The 20,624-nt window shown below is 38.4% G+C and overlaps 2 protein-coding genes across 14 annotated transcripts in view; one reads left to right on the forward strand and one right to left on the reverse strand.

Moving 5' to 3' along the window:
• The window catches only part of EXOSC3 (exosome component 3), a 17,713-nt gene extending 10,058 nt beyond the window's left edge, over positions 1–7,655 (reverse strand). For 2 of the 8 annotated variants that reach the window (XR_012587501.1, XM_074590790.1), the window contains exons 1-4: positions 6,632–7,046; positions 6,395–6,544; positions 5,401–5,552; positions 3,818–3,905 (exon numbers count right to left, since the gene is read on the reverse strand). Coding sequence is in view for 4 of the 8 variants with exons in the window: in XM_074590790.1 (XP_074446891.1) it covers positions 3,818–3,905; positions 5,401–5,552; positions 6,395–6,544; positions 6,632–6,904 (663 nt within the window). In the remaining 4 variants the exon portion in view is untranslated. The other 6 variants (XR_012587499.1, XM_074590787.1, XR_012587502.1 and 3 more) reach the window with 5 other exon arrangements.
• Positions 7,111–20,543, forward strand: DYDC1 (DPY30 domain containing 1). 6 transcript variants are annotated; one of them, XR_012587503.1, is made up of 7 exons: positions 7,913–8,157; positions 9,257–9,409; positions 9,508–9,630; positions 11,381–11,461; positions 12,409–12,501; positions 14,133–15,247; positions 20,469–20,543. XR_012587503.1 is itself a non-coding variant. In XM_074590799.1 (7 exons), exons 2-6 carry the CDS (start codon positions 9,263–9,265, stop codon positions 14,166–14,168), a joined length of 480 nt encoding a protein of 159 aa, XP_074446900.1. In that variant the 5' UTR covers positions 7,975–8,157; positions 9,257–9,262; the 3' UTR covers positions 14,169–14,191; positions 15,130–16,382. The 6 variants fall into 6 exon arrangements, 5 of the variants coding, with proteins under 5 accessions (XP_074446897.1, XP_074446895.1, XP_074446900.1 ...); XM_074590799.1 differs by lacking the exon at positions 20,469–20,543 and having other exon boundaries at positions 7,975–8,157; positions 14,133–14,191; positions 15,130–16,382; XM_074590796.1 differs by lacking the exon at positions 20,469–20,543 and having other exon boundaries at positions 7,111–7,970; positions 14,133–16,382.
• The last annotated feature ends 81 nt before the right edge of the window (positions 20,544–20,624 follow it).

Genomic DNA, 20,624 nt, shown 5'->3' on the forward strand with positions numbered 1-20,624 from the left:
CTGCTTGTGGTACTAATACAACTAGTGTCCTACATTGTCCTTAAGACAGCTAGTTTCTACACTCAGTCAAATAACATATTTTACCAAGTTGGTTGTATGTATCTAGAAAAACAAGTGTAGATATTTTTTTATATAAGTATGTAAAGTTTGGAGGTGACCAATTTGTAAGGTTTAAAATAATCTGATGATTTACTGGTTGATTTAGCTGTTATTGAGAATTATTTGTTCAAGCACTAAGGAAGAGAACTGAGCTTTCTTTAACAAATTTACGCTTCTCCTGTAGTAGATGAGCTGCTCTTAATATTTAAAATCTGAGATAAAAATTCCATTACCTCTTCCATTAAAAGAACACCTGGGTCAGAAAAACAAAATAACCCTGCTATTAAAAGTGTTGATGCCAATGGGGGTCATTTCAACAGAACTTGGCTGGGAATCAAATACACATGCCAGCAAACCTCAGTTGCAACCTCTGGTGGTAATGAGTAGTTGGGCACAGTAAACTTTTCATCTAGCAGAGCTACAGCCACACTCTAACCATAGCCTTAGAATTAAGCTCTTAATCCTCTTATTACACTGAACTATTTGTCTGTGCAACTTTCTCCTGCTACAGCAAAACACAGATGTTTTATTATCACACTTAATTTCAATGCTGCATATCTGTACTTTCTCGTAGCGTTTGGTCTTGGTCTTTATATGACACAAACTAGGCAGGGCCACAAACTACCTACTTCCTATTTTCAATGTTTAATTTCTGTTTAATTCTTTGTGAAAGTTCTTTTTAAGGGATTGTGCACATCTCTGGGGATACGCACCGTGTTCATGTTGACAACCACAATTTTTCTTTCTTAACTTTCATCAAAACAACTTGAAAGAAAAGCAATATAACATAGCAGCCAATGTGCAATCACCAAGTATCTGATACAAATAACTATAAATGACAACTGAAATTGATATGGGCATATACATCACGCAGATAAACACAGAAGACATTCTACTAAGCAAGACACATTTCAAGTCCACAGCATCACTGCCACAAGTTCCATTTCCTGAAACCTACGTGTTTATGTGCCTTCCATGGGAATGCAAAGGCCTTCCTCTAACATTTCCAGCAGAATACATAATTAACTCACAATCAGTCTTTCTTCCTAGAACCAAGTTACATTCTACATCACTCTCCTTGGTGATACTTGCTTTGTCACCAAGCTAGAACTAAAAGTTCACAAAGACATCATACAGATTTTGCCTGAATATTTTTGTTCTCTAGATAAAGCTTGTCAAAGCTAGTAATTGGTTTAAAGAATGTAGATAGTTTTATTTTCTTCAAGTAAAAAACAAAGCAAAACCAGCCAAAACCCAATATTGCCACCTTTTAGTAAGATGTTTAAATGTATTTGCTTTCAAGCATTTTTCCCCCCATACCCATTTTGCTAACATCCACCATGATTTTTGCCACTGCATAAATTATCAAAACAAACATAAGTCTAGTACATACTTAAAATGATTGTGTAGGGGGTAATATATACAGACTTTGTAACAAACATACTTTGTGGGTATGCCATTTTGTAAAATTAAAAACAAGCATAATCTTAATGCGTTTTGTTTCCTGCTCTTGATTTAACTAAGGTTATATGTTTGGGTGATAAGCAGTTGACAGTGGGACAGAATAATGGGTGGTGTGAAAGAGGGCACTGATGATGTGGAAAACTTTAAAGGTCACTGTTTGCTATGCTGTACCACCGAACCAGCATTTTAAAATCAGGGCCTGTTCACCTATCTTGCAGGCTAGGCTTAGAACTCAGACTTTTGGGAGGGAAGGGAGGTTGCTTAGACAGGTAAAAGGGGGAGTGGTAAGGCTAATTGCATTTCAAGCCACAACTCTTCAGGAATTGATCCACGTCATTCCCCATTCCTGTGGTTTTACTATCATGATCCAAGAACATTCACAGAAAACAAAGTTAGCACCCTGAGATGATCTGGCAAATGCTTTTCTGCATATGCCAGCTATTGTTCCAGTAACAGACAACTTGCAGAGGCTCCGATTAGCTAAAGTTGAAAAAACACTGGAGAAGAACAAAGTTAGTGAAATTCTTAAATTACAGCTTTTCATGTGTAGCAATAGATTGATTATAGGTCTAAAGGATTTATGGGATGTGAATGAAAGACTTCACAGCCAGAAGGCGGCAGGTGAAAGAAAAAAAGATGACTAAACATCTATCAAGACAGATAAGCAATACCCTAAATGCTAAATAGAGAGGCCAGTGAAACCCAGAAAAAATTCTGAATTGTAGTCATTAGACTCATATGGAAACCACTAGAGTGTGTTTTTATTGAATTAGGGGAAGCCCCAAGTAAGCATATTAAAGATAAGACAGAGGAGTGGTTCTGAATTGAAACAGTTTCTAAATGAGAGATGCCAAAGAAGCCGTATCAAATACCAAAAGCTGAACTTTGGATGAAATAAGAAATAAATAGGAAGAATTTTTGTTTCCACTTGGAATTAAGATGGTATTCAGGCTTACTCTAATTAGTCTATTTTTTCTAATTTCTTCTAACTGTTGCTATCAAACTATTCAGCTTGTTAAGAACCACAAAACATCATAGATCTAAATAACTGCTTGAACAGCTCCCACGCAGCTCATTGGTGTACAGTCAAGCCGGCATCAGTAATTCCCCTTCCATTACTCCAGGGTTCTCTTTCTCAAAAGAGCAGCAGCAATCTAATCACATATTAAATCAGACTGACAGCTTATCCTTCCTAGGATGGCATTTCTTCTATATGCATGTGAGGAACTACCACACAAGCCTAATACAGCTTTCTTCAGAAGTGCTGCTTTTGTTAAACCTGACGCAAAGCTATATGGAATCTTCATGCTGTGACTAAACAAAATAAATCTAGAATGTCTAGAATTGAGAAATGCATGACTACCACCACAGTCTTTACCTAGTCTCTTGTTAAAAAGCACTTCTGAAAAAGTTGCACATGACTTCAAATGGCATTGAGTATATTTTTTACCTCCAGTAAGCCATCAAGCTTCCTGAATGTTCATACTGAAGTTATGTCCTAATCACCACTTCCTTAAGACTACTAGCCAGATTATCTTTTAGGGAAAGTGCTAAGGTCACTGTGACCATATGCTGGGTCTTATCTGATGATTTGCCTTAACCACCCTGTGATTATTTTATGCTACACCCTATAATTATTTTCTGATATTTTCCACTTATGTTTCTATTCCCAAGTTTCATAAAATATTAAATAATCACTTCTTGTCACTGTATAAATAGAGCAGCTGACCACAATGAATGACCTGCAAGATGCTTTTTACTACTCCAAGTAAACATGTATTTGAAATTTTAATATTAATAATGACTAAAAAAGAAAAATATATGCCGTTTACAAATTGAGCAGCTTTCTTACAGAAGACTTAAGTACTTACATCTCAAAACTCACAGCTAATGGAAGCTTTTAGAGACTGTCTCCACATCAGACAGAAAATTCATGACCACAAACAGGGTTTCATAATTGCAAAAGAGATTAAAACCAAAGTTCCTAGGCAAGACAAAACAAACCGAGTGGATAAAGAAGGGAACTGAAGAACAACATAAGTCTAGTACTTCATATAAAAAAGGGCTTTTAATATAAATCTGAATACAAAAATAACCGAAACACCCGACAGTCATCTCAGATCCTCAAGGTTTTCTCTTATCGATTCCCTGACAATTTGGCAAGCGCTTGTTTTCTCTGCTCTGCAGTCATATACTCACAGGCTTCCAAAATATTTACTATAATTAAAGTCTGTTGAACTGTTTTTGCTTTTACCCATATTCTTCCATTCATTCCCAGCACCAGCTCAAACGGGTACAATTGTGACAACTCTTGAATTATTTCACATTTGGGAGCCAAGAGTCTGTAAACAAGATTAAAAAAGTCAGAGGAAGTAGTAAATTGTCTTAAAGTCAGAAGTAGTAGTAAATGGTCACATTTGATAGACACCACATTATTAGCAATTAACAACTAAACCGCAGTACTGGTGTTATGGGAACAGTTAAGGCAACACCAAAAGCTAAGATGATCAAGTTGCATATGCATCCAAAATAGCAATACAGTATCAGATTTTTAATTCTCCTCTCATATAAAATATAGGCACCTAAAAAATACAGCTCTTGTGAATTAACTTGTTTGCTAATTAGATTCAGAAGTAATACCTGACAAATTTAAAGTGAACTGATACTTTTATATTAATTCTACGAGTTAATAAATTCTAAAACTACACTGCTTGACAAAGTGACATTTTTCAAGTGCTGCTATTTGTAAATTCGACAGAGTTAAAGATGTGTCTTTAAAAACACAACTTCCCTTCTCCTTCAGGAGACAATATTAACAGCAGTAAACATAGGATGTTGCTTTTATTAGGTGACAGCACACTGAAAAATAAAAGCGTCAAGAATATTGTGATACATCAAGGATTAAATTAAGCTTCAACAGGCTTTCTCAAAGAAGGAACAAACATATCACGATTTAGCAGTTTACTTGTAATACTGTTATTTCTTTACTTGCATGCAGACAAAATTTGGAAAACAAGCAAAATGGTTGCAAAAATATTTTGCATCAGTTCTCACTGACTTCTGATGGGACATGTAAACCAGACAAATCATTACTTAAACCCAGGCATGAAACAGCTGCTCTGCATCTCCAAATTACTTTTCCAAAGAACAACACACAAAAAACCCCACCCCAAAGCAACAATAAAGTTTGACCATTATTTATCCATATAAGCTGGTATTCTTTGATAGTCACAAAAGCCTTGTATAAGTAACTCCACAGTTCACAATACATTTAAAAGCTTATGAAATGGTTCCTGGATTAACATGTCAGTTTTAAATGAAAACCCCACAAGTTTTTTTTCTCTCTATCCTTATTTCAATGCGATTTCTTTTTCTTTGGAAGTCACAAAAAAATGTGTATTGATGTGGAAAAAACCTTTAATCATCTGTCAGACAAAGTTACATCCCTTACTAGCCCCTTAAGCAGAAAAAGGACAGTATGCATCTCCAATTTTTAAGCTCCAAGGTAGTAGGTACATACCTGAAACACCAGCTTGACTATTTGATTTCCCCAGGTCAATGGTTTTGTTCTCCATACTGCTTTGGTAACCACATCACTTTTTTTTTTAAAACAGGTCACATAACACCATATAGAAGAGCATCTGAATATCTTACAGGGGAAAATACATCCTCCTTCTAGGTCAATAACCATGCTCTTATTTACTAAAACTAGTATAAATGCACTAAAACATTTACAACCTCTGATTACCAAACTGTCCCCACTGCTCAGAGGAAATAGTTGTGCAACTCCTACCCCCTATATTCCACATTAGGGTACTTACTTTTCTTAGTACTTACTTTCTTATTAGACCTAAGGAAACTTTAAAGAGGAAGCCATCTTGTCCAATTATTCCCATTCCACTTGATCTTCCACTGCTGTCTATACAGACCATCTCTGGTTCCATGTCTTTATTTGCTACAAGGAACTGACCATAAATAAGATCTCCCACCTAAAAAAAGCAATGTCAAAAAGAAAAAGTATTAGAGAAGATCATACTGCACATTTGTAAGAAATACTCAGTTGATAAAAAACAGTTTTAAAACATTGGTGATAGAAAAATAAGCTAGTCTAATAGAAATTTTCATTTTCTTTTCTTCTACAAAAGAAAACATCTGCTAGGAACAATCATCTTGTACCACTACTGGGATGTGAAAGACAAAAAGAGTATAGAATTTTATTTCATGGAGTATTCCTCTTTTCTTTAAATACCAAACAGGAATTCCTCTATTAGAAGTCTAAGCAACCTGGCTCTTGTAATCATTTATCAAGACAACTAAATAATCACACTAACCTATTTCGTTTTTCTTTACAGTCCATTTTTACATTTTGGTGAAGATATTTCAGATGAATGCACAAGCTGTGGCATGCATGTGCCACACAACTGTTTATAACAGGGCAATTAAGAACCCAACTGTTTTCTACCAGTATCAGGTGACATAAAAGTTTGTTTCTAACTTCGCAGTGCCCCCCTTTATGCATGTTACTCATGAACTGCATCTACTGCTGGCAGTATTATGTGAAAGTTAAAATGTAAGGAGTGAAGAAGCCTGCCATGTGAAAGATACCAAACCACACTCATTACATGTTCTCTGAAGAAACCTCAGGAAGCTCACAGCCTGATCACACAATAACCTCCAAGAAGGGCCACAGCAAAACCACTGCAAATAAACCTGCACTCCTCTCCTTACGTGCAACTTTTGAAATACCTTTTAGTAAGAAAGCCTACTAAAGCGTAACAGAAGCACCAAGGGACGTCGCAAAGGCGCTACCTCCAATAAACGAATGCATTACCTGCGCATTTGGCCTGTTCCTCTTCGTGGCGCCCTCGAAGGCCAGGTAGGACAGGGACGCCTGCTCGCTCCCGCCCACGTCCAGCTTAAACACGTCTCCCGCTTTGGCCGTCACGATTCCTATGACATGGTCGCCCTTCACCGGCACGTACTGCCAAGGGGGTGGGCGGACAAGCGGGTCAGGCGAGCGCCGACACGACGGGGCCCGGCTCCCTCCCGCTCCCCTCCGCGCCCCTACCCGCTTCTGCTGCGAGTCCACCCAGTAGGCGCCGCCCGCCGCCCCGCCGCCGGCCGGGCGGTGCCGCAGCAGGCCGCACTTGGTCACCAGCAGCCCGCCGGCGCACCGCCGCAGGCCCGGCCCGCACAACAGCCGGCCCCGCGGGGCCGCGCCGGCCCCCAGCCGCAGCCGCTCGCCGTCCTCCTCGGGGTGCGCGGGGAGCAGCAGCACGTCCCCGGGCAGCACCACCTGCCCCACGCAGGACTCAGCCGCCACCCCGCTCCCCGCCGCCATGGCCGCGCAGGCGCCTGACGGCCACCGGGCCCTGCGCAGGCGCGGCGGGCGCAGGAAGCCCCGCGCCTCGGGGGGAAGCTCCAGCGGGCGCTGCGGGGAAGGGCAGCCGGCCCCCGGGGTGAGCTCTGCCCTCGGCCCCGGGTGGAATGGCGGCCGCGGCGCTGCCGCCCCGTGAGGCGCGTTCGCAGAGCGCCAGCGACATCCTCCGGCCGGAGCAGCAATACCCGCTCCCGGCCCGCGTCTTCCCCACCTATCTTGTAGTGCCTACAGAATACCGAAACCAGCTCCTTACCTTTCGGAAGTCGGTTTTGTCAGCGGAGCGCTTCGTTACGCCGGGACAGCCTTTCATTCCGGAAGGGCTTCGTTCCGCAGTCTCCCATTTCTAACGCGGAAAGAACCGAGATAGCGTTCGTGCAACTGAGCTTCAGAATTAATACAGACGCTGCAGCCATTCTTTCCGCTGCAATTCTTTACGGGGGGGGTTAATACCTAATTAAAAGTTGCCAGTAGAACAAACAGCTGGCCACACGAACGTCAGCCGCGGAGCTTGCCAGCCCGGAGGAGGCGGCAGGGCTCTAGGGCCGGACGGCTGTAACCCCGGCCACGGCGGTGACAGCCCCGCTCAACGCGGTGCCCCCTGCTTGGCTACCAACCCCCAGCTCAGCGCTAGCTCAGCTTCCTCATGCTAAAATTCCGAGGACGTTTTGTTTCTTAAATTGCTTTCTAGGCTTTATCTGCGCGTGTGTATGTATCTATACGCGGACAGAAACAATCTCCAAGCTGAAGAGGAAGGCCCTGTACGTCGCCGGTGCATTGCATCAGGAGCGATTAAAGATGTTTCTCGCTTTTGCCCGAACCCCTTCTGTTCGGGACCCCTCTGCTCGCGGAGGGACGGCGCTGAACGCATCGGGCGCGAGCCCGTCCCGAGGGACACCACACCGCCCGGCCGCGGCTCCGGTGACGGCCCTGCGGCTGGCACCGCCCCCCCGCCGGGCCCTTCCTCCAACTGCGGGCCGCCTACGTAGAGGTCGCGGCGCGCTCGCGAGCGGCGTTGCATAGCAACCCGGTGCGTTCTGGCGCCGTTGCGGCCGTTAACGGCGTTGGCGCGGGCGGAGGGGCGGCTGCCGGGCCGGAGACGGGCGGTGGGTAGGAGCGAGGGGGGTGCGCGTCCGTGTGGCGGAGGCTGCCGTCCCGGTGCTGCTCTCTGAGGGAAGGCGAGAGGGAGAGCCGAGGGCGGTCACAGCGCTGGCCAGGTGATTACCTCAGCGACGGCCCCACTGAGGCGCCAAAGGCAGGGTGGTGACAGCACCGGGTCCCAGCGACAGCCCACGGGTCACCGGGAGGGTCAGGGTAACGCGCCAGGTCCACACAGGAGATCCGGATAGCGCCACAGAAGCCGGGGTAGGGACAGGCCCGCCCGGCGTGTAACTCAGGGGAGGGGTAAAGGCACCGGCCTGGCCTTAAATGGATCCCGAGGGCGGAGGACGTGGGTGGAGGCTCCAGGTGAAAATGATCTGGGCAATTAGGGCCTCCTGGTGCCCTCAGGGCGCTGACAGCTCTCTCTGGCCCCGCCGTCTCAGGAGCCGGTATGAACGTGAAGGCTGAGAGAGGTTTTACACCCGCGGCGTTTCACGGCGGGCAGTGTGACATGCCCTGCCTGGCTCTCTCTTGCTGGCCGGCCCTATGGCACAGAGCCGTGCGGCCTGCTGAGGGGGACCGGCTGCTCGGCGGCCGCCCGTCCGAGCCGGGGGTCCGCTGCCGCCTCTGGGCCAACGGTTCCGTCCCGTTGACAACAAACGCAGATGTCTCAGCACCGCAGAACCCAATTTCAGATGTGTTATGTGTTTACTGGCAAAGGGCCAGTAAAACCTCGTGTGTGCATGGAGATTTGTGCCCTGCATAGAGTGATTGCTTCAGGCCCTGGTCTTGCATATGCATCCTAAAGATAGCTTTGTTAGTTCAAACTAAAATGTATCCTTAATCATCCACAAACTACTTTCCTGTTCTTTAAATATCTGTATAGAAGTTTCCTTTGTCCTGTTGTCGTTGTGAGTTTTTTTGCCATCATGCTGACTTAGAACTATCAGCATATTTCCAAGCAGTTTCTGAATTATACGTGCCTAAACAGTAAAATGGGTTTTAAGCATTTTTTCTGCAGCGCTTGGTATAAATGATCTATCACCAGAGCTTTTAAGAACTTCATCAATATTAAATTGAAATAACTTTCTTCTATTAATTGCCAGGTTAATTAAGGAAGTAATATCATATTTGGTGCCTGGAGGCAATAATTCTTAAAAACCCTGATTTAATTCTGACATTGATGGCTAATGTTGGTCTGTTTGTTGTTAGTAGATGTGAATGGAGTCTCAGTATCTGAAGAGATGCCTGGGAAGTTGCTTGAAAAAGGGACTGGCAGAAGTTGTAGAGCATCGGCCAGCAGATCCAATAGAGTATTTGGCACATTGGATTTACAATTACAGAAGAATCTTAGATGAAGAAAAAAAGGTGGATCCATCTTGCACAAAAGATTTCATGACAATATAATTGATGCTATTTAATCTCCCTCTATTTTTTTAATTGATTCTGTGTTACCTCTGAAATAGAGAATGTTGGAGAGGACTGAGCTTGAACAAGAACGGGAGGCAGCCCTGGTAGAACTTGAAATGTTAAGAAAAATGAAGGAAGAAGAGCTAATGATCCAGCAGAAACTTGAAGAACAACATCAGGTTAATAATACTTAATAATAGATAATTGTAAATAGTATATGATGCTGTGGCATCTTGTAGCTCTCTGTACTTCTAGTTTTTGTATAATGATTTGGATAGAAGGTAGTATAAAATAATTATTTTAATCTCACTTTTCTAAATAATAACTGCAATGATTAGTCAGCACATGGGAAGGAAAACTTACATACTATGTGGTAAAATGTTATAAAAAAATAAAGAAGCCTAAGGTAAAAAGCAACCAGTTTAAGACTTACAGGAGAAGTAACTTAAAATAAGTAGACTATCTTCTATAGTTAGTTATGAATGAAAACTGGTGCAAATAAATCTAGAAATCATTGCAGAAATTTTTGACAGGCCTCCTAGGAGGCCTGGGAGTAATAACTGCTCATTGTCTCAGGCTACTTCAATGTGATATCAGTAATGCAAAAAGTAAAAAAAGATGATGAGAATGTATTCACAATTACAGAGTCCTGAAACTGGCTAGGAATTAGCGAAGGAAGAATGCATATTTAAGTAGTATGTATAGCCTGATACGATGAGGTGCCTTTTTCTTTCCTTAGCTCCTCCAGCATTCTGTTGGCATAAAGCAATTTGAATCCTACATTATATGGACTTTATGTGTGAGAAATAAAGATAATGTCTGTGTTTCTAGCTATCCTTTGAAAAGGAGTTGTGTGAATTTGACCACACATGTAACAACCCCAGTGTTGCTGTGGTATTGTTGACATTGACTGGATTTTTTTTACATGGCTGACTTTCACAATGTTAAAACCAAAAGTGTAATTTTAAATCTACGCTGATCCTGTTCTAGTGTAAGATACATTCATTCTGTTTCACTTGCACTTTTTGAATTTGGAATTTACTAATTTGCAGATGAAATGTTACATGCTTAAGGATTTAATGAGTCATTTAAGATAGTAAATGGAATCAAGAATATGAGATTGTGTCTAGAGATAATTCACAGAGAATTAAGTAAATTATTTCATGTAAACTATGGGAAAGGTGTGGAACAATACTCACATTAAACACATTTTTTAACCTAACCCACAATTTTGGCTATAGTCATGTACTCGGGCATGTTTTGATTTTACATACCAAAAAGGAGTGTGAAAACTAGTTGCTACAATATAACCATATTTGTAGTAACTACTCACAAAATGCTACAGCAAATAGTATTCTCTAGGCCCTAGTGCAGTTGAATGTGAGTACTTAGATTATGCGGTTTCTGAAGTTTTGGTGCAGTAGGATTTAGGCTTACAGAGAAAGGACACTTGGTATTAGTTATTTCCTATTGGAAATTTTGAAGGTTGACGATGAAGATGATTAATGTTAATGACATTGCTTACCAATCTTTTCTATAGATTTCATTCTGTGTGGATTCATCTGTCTGTGCTAGATACTGTGTGAAGAATCAAAGAGCTTAATCCAAAGTACAGGAGATAATGAATATAGACTGATAAAGGGCATGTGGAATGAGACAACATCTTAAGCATGTACACTAATTTCAGCTTTCTCTTTCTTTTTCCTCTTGCTAGAAAAGCCTTTCTATCCATGCGAGTCTAAAACCTATGAAAATAGTGTCAGAAGATACTGAAAGTGCTTTATGTTATTAACATTGCAGTTATGTTTTATGCTTGCTTTCTTTTTATTTTAAGGTTTCAATCATGAAATACATTGTAAGCAATGGGGTGGGTAAGATGAATGTGGGTTTTTTTCCTTCTAATTTGTCCTTTCTTAAACTGACTTGCAGGGTCAGTTGGAACAAGAACATGAAAAGTTGGAAGTGCAGAGTGAAGACAACGAAATGCTGTTACAACGGAAAGATCAAGAGGTTTAAGCTTAGTCAGTGGTTTGAAAATACTGTTAATCAGCTGTCTTTTCCAGATGCAGGCACTAAATAAGAAACACAGGGCAGAAGCCCGTGAGTGTTGAACTAACAGATTATTTTTTTAAAAAGATTGTAAAAATGGGGGAAGAATGTCTTAACACCTTGCTTTCAGTCTGTGTTTTATACTTGAATTTTGTTCTGTTCTATTATGTTTATTTAGTTTATATTCAGAACAGAACATAAATTTATTGCAAAATTTAGCGTAAGGTCAGCCTAGTTGACGCTTTCACATTCCTTGACAGTATTTATGAGAAAGTATTGTAACTTAAGCATGTCTAATTTAGGTGTCTAGACAGTAATGTTTTACTGAGTGTTAGCACAAAGTCCATTTGCTGTATCTGGAAAAGGAACTGTGGTTTGGAATTGGGATGCCTCTTGATTCTGAGATCCTCCTGATGCACAGGAATTTATACTAACAGAAGACTGCATATACAGATGTCTGTGAAAATGTATGGTCTTTTAATGCTATTTCAGTAAAAAAATACACTGATAGTTGGTATGTTTATCCCAATAAAGCTTTTAAATGTGAATATCTCTTAAATTCACGTGGAGCACATCATATTTTAGACATACGTACGGTTTTAGAGCACTCTTGTTAAAATACTGCCAGAACATAACCGTAGAAAGACAGCAGTATGAGAGTGACAGGAAAAATCAATATGTAGAAATTTAAACCAAAATTCTTGTCATTTAAAAAAACCTGATAAAAATAGTCTTAACAAGCATAAAAAGACCACATTCACGTACTAAGACATTTGTATAGCATGCATCTAAAGTATTATCTTTATATTAATACATAATGTCATTTTAACACATCTGAAATATTCTTTATTGATAATTATTCATGACATGGAATACTTTTAACTGAAAACTGGTTTTCTTTACCATAGGAAAATGAAAAGACAATAGCTGAACTTACAGATAGACCTGGAGCGCCTAATTTGACCAGAGTTGAGGAGCTAGATGAGAGTGGACAGTCTGAGGTAAGTGTTCAGAAAGAACATAGAGATTCTAAGTGATTAGTTCTTACAGATTTGGTTTTCTGTGCTGACAAATCAAAGGTTAAAACTGTTGCAGTTCAGACTGTGCTTGTTCTCTTCTGTGGTTTTAAGGGATGGTAATCTGGCCACAGCCTTCAAACTGCCCATAGCCTGTTCTCTGGTACAAGTTAGGCCATTCTAAAAGACTGTGTGGTGTTGGCTGACTAAATCCTCAAGATGTAAAATGCCTTTTTGTATTTAGATATGTTACAAATCAAAGTATGAATAATGTCAGAGAGGAGGCAGCCTTCCTTTGCCATGTGAACATGTCATATACAACATGTACTAAATCACAAAAGATGACTCATTTTTGAGCGATTGAAGTTATTTTTCTGGTTGAAGTATATTTTTTGTGCAGCAGAATGCACTCTTGTGCAGAGATGTCAGAGCAAGCATTTAACATAAAAGACCAGATACTAAGGACACACTGCTCACTAAGGCTAGAACCTGCTGAGCCCTGTGCCAACATGAAGGTACTGCTTTCAGTACCACAACTATGGCCCTATATTGTGATCCTCAGGCATCTTCTATGCCCAGCATTTTATTTATTTTTTATTTCCTCCCATTCCTTTTATGTTTGATAGTCCAGGGAAATGAAAGGCCATGAATCAGCCTTCATTTATTTTAAGGCATCGCAGTACGTTTAACAGATATTGTCAGCTCCTGCAAAATCACTCAGCTTTATGAATACATCATAAAGATATTAATATCGGTCTGACTTTTTCCAGTTGGAGTATTCCAAGTGGTGTGACTGGAAATTTTGATATACTAGTTTTCAAACATCATTATTAGAACCCTTTTTCCTTTATTAGCCTTAATAATTTGCTCACTTAATTTCTGGTGTCAGCAGTGGAATTCTAGCTCAGAATTTCTATTGTGATATTAATATGCTTAAGCTTAAGGTTACTTTAATAACAGTCTGTTTTATAAGTATTCTTTACATATATTTATGAACATATTTATGACTATTCTTAGGGGCAGGTTGTCACAAGTGTTTTTTTCACTAAGGTAAGTCAGATGAGTTCTCAAGATCTTGTGTAGCCCCAATTTTTATAATTTTCTGGTAATTACATATTAAAAAGTATTCTTAAGGCTTCAGGCATATTTTAAGTGTTCTTAAGTTAATGAATTGCAAAACCTGCAGTGAAAATGAGTAGTAAACTTACCTCCTTCTTCTTACTCGTGCCATCTTCTAAGTTTTCATGCTTAAATTTGTTTAAAGTTGGATTCTATTGGCCTTTGGTGGTGTTATTTCAGGTCTTACAGCCATATGTGTGTTGAATTAAACTAAAAATTAAGAGCACATCAATAAAATTAAAATATATAGACTTGTACTATTGAAACTATACTTCTCTCAGAATCATAATATTTCATCCATACACGCGGGATTTTATAATAAAAGTCTGGTGACAAACTTCATTGTATTTCACTGAATGGAAGAATACATAATGATATTGATGAATACCCACTTACTTGTCATGTGGGTGTTTTCTTTTTCTTTTTTCCTCTTTTTTCCTTTTTAAAAAGTTCAGTTAATGCTAGCAACTGATAGAATTTCTTTTTTTTTTTTTTAGAGTATAGCAGATCTCATGGAAGAAGCAGAACAATAAAGTTCCCAATGGTTCTGAAAGCAGTAAATATATTTTCTACTCATGACTTGCTGATCCTGAAGTGTAATATCTTAATTTATGTATTTTACACATAGAACTGATTTACATACCCGTTGTTTGAGTTTCTGTGCTTCCTGGGTATTTATATAAAGTCTGTTAACCCTGGTATGTCATGCTTCCTTTTTGTTCATAAACAATTGTAGCTAGCGTGACTGACTCAGATGATGAAATCTGCAATTAAACTTAAAGCAGTAAATATATTTTCTAATTATTGCCCATTGATTCTTGAAGTGTAACTGTAATAATTACAGATATAATTAATGAATCAAGATTATTTTGGAGTAGAGGCTGCAACATGAGAATTTGAATCAATATTAAAAGAGTAAAAAATTACTGAAAAAGGATTTTCCAAGAATTTGAATGGTTTCTAATAGAAAGAGGGAATGCTCTACATATTAGAAGATGAAGAGAGAGTTCTGCACATCAAACTCGATGCAGAAATCAAATCAGAAAATTATCCAATTTATCTGGAAGAGGTAAATTGAACTCTATAGTTCATAGACTGTAGACTCAGTAGACAGATGTACTAAAAGATCCAGTCTGTCTTTGAAATCATGAGGTGCTTTTTGTAACACTAGGTGTTTGCTCTAGGATTTATAATAACCTTTTGTGGTTATTGTGTGATATTAGGTGAGCTGTAAGTGTCTGCATATCAGTTTTGATTAGTCAAGTCTTAAAATAATCTTTTCTGCATTTGTCTTGAATTGGTAAATCAATAAATTACATCTCTGTTGTCTTTACCAAATACCATTATTAATTCTCAAAGCTTCACTTCTAAAAAAATTTGGAAGAATATTTATCTTGATCCTTATTTATCTATAAAAATAAGTTTTATAATCCTTAAATATTGCATTAATTTTTGTAAGGACAAATTTCCGTAATCAGTGATATCTTGGTACAGGTTGTCAAGAATGTTCCCTGTCTGTTCATTATAAATGGAAAAGACACCAGCACTAAAGAAATCCTGTGCTTCTTGGCTAAAACGTGCCTTTTCATCTCAGTGCCTTCTAATAATACAGGTTAGTTGGACAATTAACACTAAGTCATTGCCAACATTGTATAATGAAAATACTCTTCATTAAAAATCCAGTGCATAGTTAATGCATTCACTGCATTCTTCAGTTCTGGGATGAAAGCAATTTTGGGGATAATTTCACTTCAATTTGTTTATATTATAGCTAGCTTTAAGGGGTTTGCTATCTTTGGCAAACTGTTAAAAATATCTATATACCCAACAGGCAAAGGTCAATCATGTAATAAATATTTTTCTGCTCTAAATAACTTGTTCATACTAGGCATAATCCTATAAATTTTTAAAAAGCTAAGCAGTATTGATTTCTTATATATTAATATATTATTTTCCCCTTAAAAATAATAAAGTATGTTTATTTAAAAAATCCTGTTGCCCTCTTTATTGCCATATTGCTTTTGGGATGCTGTGAAGTGGAAAGTCTTATATGAACGTCCTTAAAATCAAAAGAGAAAAATGTCACTTTCCAGATATAAATACTTAGAAATGTTTGTGTAACTTTTTAAGTAATGAAAAATTGAACTACTTTTGTGACTAGGCGGTCCGGCTTTGTTGTCTACATTTATTCTGAATTGGTATACGTTTGCAATTTCTATGACAGTCAAGAACCTTTTCTGTGGAATGAATATGCCTTATGGTTGATATCCCAGTAAACTGATTTTGTCACAGTTTATGATAGTATTTATTAGTAACAGTTAATGTAGAATCATTTTATGGCAACATTTTAAGGTACCACAGTTCTAATAACACCTATTAACACTGTACGCACAGCAGCTTCTTGTGCCAGTCTCAAAGGGGTGGAGTAACCAGGTAAATAGATGGAGTTTCTTTTTTGAGGCAGTATGTATAAATGAATCTTGTTATTTAGATTAAAATTTTCAAAAATTGCTAAGTAACTTGTTACCATTTGCATTTTATGTCCAATTATGCTGACTATGAAAATTTCAGCCATCACACAGTTTTCATATTTAATTAGGAAATAGGTTCAAGTTATAAAACAGTATTTTAAAAACATCTTAGTAAATCATTCTAATTACTACTTCCAAGGTGTGGCTTTCATTTTCTATCTTTTTGTAACATTTGTATCTTTGTTTTATTTTGTTACATGTGTGTCCACTAGAGTGCATCCTAAATAAACACACTGGTGTCTGTCAGTTACAACCCATGAAAACTACAACTTTGTCATTTTGTTTCAGCTTATTCTTAACTGACTTTTTCTTTTTGATCCTGCAGTTTGTGTTCCCTATTCTCTTTCTAGATAGGAATTGAATTTTTGGATGGAAACTTTCATCAGAAAATTGTTTAGCCAGAGTCAAAATAAAATGGTAGATTCCAGTTTACCTATTCCTTTGCTGTTATATTAGGTACAGGAGGCGTAAGTTGTTCAAATGTTACTTATAGGAATTCCCATTTTTTCCAGTCTATGTGCATAGACCTGGTGCACTGATCACCTTCTACAACTTTATAGGAATTCTTATGTTGGATGTGGAAACAGAGGGTAAACAGTTCTTGGCTCAATGCTTGCTTAAGGTGCAAAGCAGCCTGTAGGTAACTTGGAAGTTTAGTTCACAACAAAGACGACTTCTGCTTGGTTGTCTAAGCCTGGAGGGAAATTAAGGCAGCTTAAAATAATCTTTGCCTTCTCCTTTTGAACTTTAACCTTCTTTGGAATATAGCAAGCTAGAGCCTGGAACAGGAAGAGAACAGAGGAGAAGATACTATTTTATTGTTACTGCATGAGATGCGATTTCAGAAGTGTGAATACAATTTAACCTCTGCATAAAATCTGAAGTTCTATCTTGAAAAAAAAATTATGCAACTACTTAATGTAACTTCAGCTACAGCTTACATTCCCTTTGAGTACATCTTTGTGGAATGAAGAAGATGGAAATCTGAGATGGAAAATGTTGCTGAAATAAGATGCTAAATACTGACAGAAGATTTATGAAATTGTCATTTTTCCTTTCTCCAGAATAGGAACAGACTTATTTAGGTTGCTATCAGACCCCGTGTACAGATCCTCCAAAGAACGTGCTGATAGTAATGTGCCCATTCACAGCTGTTCTCATTCCAGCAATACTGAAGCATAGGGATGAAAACAGATATGTAGCCCAGAATAGGACAAAATGAATCAAATTAACTATGAGCCTGCTTACAAAGACGGAAACTCAGCTCTGCAATGTGAGAAACTTTTCTCCTACATGGAGTAATACATGTTGCAGCAAGCATGTTTTAATGTTATCTTTTAACAGAATAGACTTTATTAAGTCTGCAGCCCCTGTTCTTATGATGGATGATTTTCCCTCATAGTCTAAAGGAACTAAATTGTCTTTTTGTGCGCAAAAGCTTTATACAGTAATTTGCTAATGGTAATGAGAGTCAGATGAATTAGTCTGGATTAAATGTAAAACTGAATTCCTCTGAACTTTGCTAATACACTTTACTCATATTTGAAGTCAGCTATTAATTGCTTTACTTCTGTGAAGTTTTTCCTGTGCTTAGGTTAGATAAAGAACAGTGTTGTCTATTGACTACAGCTAGAAAAGAGAGTCTAAACCTGTTATTTGCTGATAAGGACTGATCTACTTTTTAAAATATCTTACCAGTACACTTGTTTGACCTTTTTTTACTTTTGTTTGTTTTCTGGCATTACTATTATAAACCCTCATGCAGTCTTTGTGTGTTTTTCTTGTCTATTTGTTTCAATCCATATGATGGAAGAAGTTATACTATTATAAAAATTTATATAGGTATTATTGGGCTAATAGTAGTAGAAGAAAGGCAAGGTAGAGGAACAGGCCATTTAATCAAGCTGTCACAGTGTAGCAAACTTTTTAAGAAGTTTGCTTCTTAAAGCAAATCAGAAGACTGGTTCACAGAATTTGAGAGCTCTCACATGTATATCCAACTTAAATGCTGTGAGTCTTCCTTGTTAACCTGCACCTCGTAGAATCATTATCATAAACCAAAATCAGTGTTTAACTTGGATCAGAGATCAGAATTTTTGTCACTTATACTACTATTTTTTATTTGAAGTAAGTTACTCTAGAAGAGGCTACATCATGAAAAATTACATTCACTAGGGCCTGTGTGGAGATGCTGAGTGCTTCCATTTTTTTCTTTAGTTATATGGCACCCAAAATCAATAGCCATTTTGAAAAAAAGTGAGATGACCAGTTGCTTAGGTTAGTCTTTTGATTATATGGACATGAGTTAATTGAGGGGGAGGTAAGAAAAAAAAAAAAAAAAGAGTATGTTAAACCATTTTATTATTAATACCAAGCATGTTAGTATTATCACCTGAAAGCAAATACACAGGCAAATGGTCAAGTAATGTAATAAGTAGAGAAGGTTGCCGTTTGCTTCTTGTTGGTTAATCTTATTTGAGATATCTGTTACAAAGGCCGCATTGATGTCTCTGTACTGACACAGAAATATATACTTTACTAAAAATCAAACCTCTTCCCCATCATTTTGCATCTGGCATAATTTAAAACTACTTTAAACGATGATGTGAAGCTTGAGTTTGATTTAGAAAAAAACATTGGTAATTAGGAATATCATACCAAAGTTACCTGAATAATTTTACCTTCTCTAAGGAGTATTTAGAAGGTTCAGTAATCTTTTAACAAACTCTCCAAGGGGATTTTGCCACTTTCTGCATGTCGTCATTCATGGATCTCAACCGAAGTTGCTTTTGTAAAGGATTTCTTTTTTTTCCATAATCTTGGGAAAGTGTAAAAAATACGTGATTTCACTTTGATGCAAGAAGCCATTGGTGTTTCAGTTCAGCAAATTGTTTTCTGGACAAAAGAAATTATTTTAATCAGTGGTTCCTCTATAATTTAGGTGTAGTCTACCAGATTCCAGATAAAGAAATTAGCTTTTCTGGGGGAGGAGAAGGAGGAAGTATGTCTGAACTTGATCAGTATCTTGGTTAGTCTGTTTTTCTTAATCAACTGAATCATATTTTCAGCTCTATAATAGAGCTCATTGTAGTTGTTGCTTTGTTTTAAAAAAAAATTTGGTGCACTGAGGAAGTAGTCTTCCAAGGATCTCAGTTTTGTTCTCATTGAAGTTGCTGAAAAAGCTGTGGTTGAAATCATAAGAGGATTGGGCTCTTTACTAACATGAGTTCTACCTCTGAGAAGCCATCTCCAATTTATTAAACTTTTAATATACTTAATATTAAAACACGAGAGAATTGATTGACTCAAACCACAGGTAGGGAAAGATACTGCAGAAATAAAAAGAGATTAATTGTTGCAGGAAGAGTAGGAGAGAGGAAACATTCAGATAATAAATCATTCCCGTTGCAGCAAAGGGGCACTGCAGCTCCCTGTTTTTCAGTTTCAAGTCACATTCCTGGGAGTGTGTTGGGCTTCTCCAATCATTCTCCTTCATTTGTACTCCACCTCCTGAATGTACTTTCTTTCAGAAATGACTGGCTGCATGCAAACACACCTGTATTTGGTTCATTATTATCTTAAGCAATTGCGGTTTTGCCACTGATGTGTTTAGTAGATAAGTTTAAAAAATGCTATTTATTTAGCTGATAATTGTAACCCTGGAAACAGGATCTGTTGTTTGTTTCGTTGTAAACCTAGCTGCAATGAAAAGTTACCCTTAGGCACTGACAGCTGAAAATTTCTAGGGCTGTGAGTGCTGTGAAGTTCTGAGACAGCTGTTCTTCAACATTTTTTCAATGGACATATGTATCTAAGTGGAGCCTATAGAAAAAATGCACCACTATTTTGTTTCTCTCTCGGACTTGAGTTAAGTGTTACTGTACTTGCTTGTATTTTAAGACTATTTAGTCAGGTTTCTCAGCAAGAACTATGATCAGTCATCCCTCTGAAACACCAGCTATTCTCTTATCTCAATAGATCATGTTTTTAAAGACACTGATCTCTTAATACCTTTAGGATAAATGTTTTCACCACAGCTCAGATGTAGGCCACTGTTAACTCAAACACATATTCCCTTAAACCCTTATCCTTCTTATGTGACTTTTCTAGCTTTTTTTTTTTTAAACTATCACTTGGAAATTCAGCATAATTACATGATGTATGAATCTGTCTTAGAATTTGCTCAAGCTTTGCTTTGCACGAAAAAATCAGACCTATATATTTCTATGTACTTGGCCTGACTCTTGACATCAGAGTACTGTAAAAGCAGGTTCCCTTTTTTTTTTTTTTCCCCCCCTGCAGTTTCTTCAAATGCCTCTCCAGCAGCTACAACTGTCTCACTATTCTGCGTCTACAAGAAAGTTGCCACTTCTATGTGTGGTAAGCTCATGCAGATGGGAGCAATACACCAATATTCTTTTTCACTCTTCTTTAAACCAAATGACCAACTAACCTTTA

This window comes from Larus michahellis, chromosome 6, assembly GCF_964199755.1.
Source record: "Larus michahellis chromosome 6, bLarMic1.1, whole genome shotgun sequence".
Lineage (NCBI taxonomy): Eukaryota > Metazoa > Chordata > Aves > Charadriiformes > Laridae > Larus > Larus michahellis.

What these genes read in the sequence shown, in the direction of transcription:
- DYDC1 (XM_074590796.1), top strand. Translation starts at nt 9,263, where the DNA reads ATGGAGTCTCAGTATCTGAAGAGATGCCTGGGAAGTTGCTTGAAAAAG. An exon ending in TCTTAGATGAAGAAAAAAAG is followed by an intron (nt 9,410 to 9,507) that starts GTGGATCCATCT and finishes CCTCTGAAATAG; the next exon opens with AGAATGTTGGAGAGGACTGA. An exon ending in AACTTGAAGAACAACATCAG is followed by an intron (nt 9,631 to 11,380) that starts GTTAATAATACT and finishes ACTGACTTGCAG; the next exon opens with GGTCAGTTGGAACAAGAACA.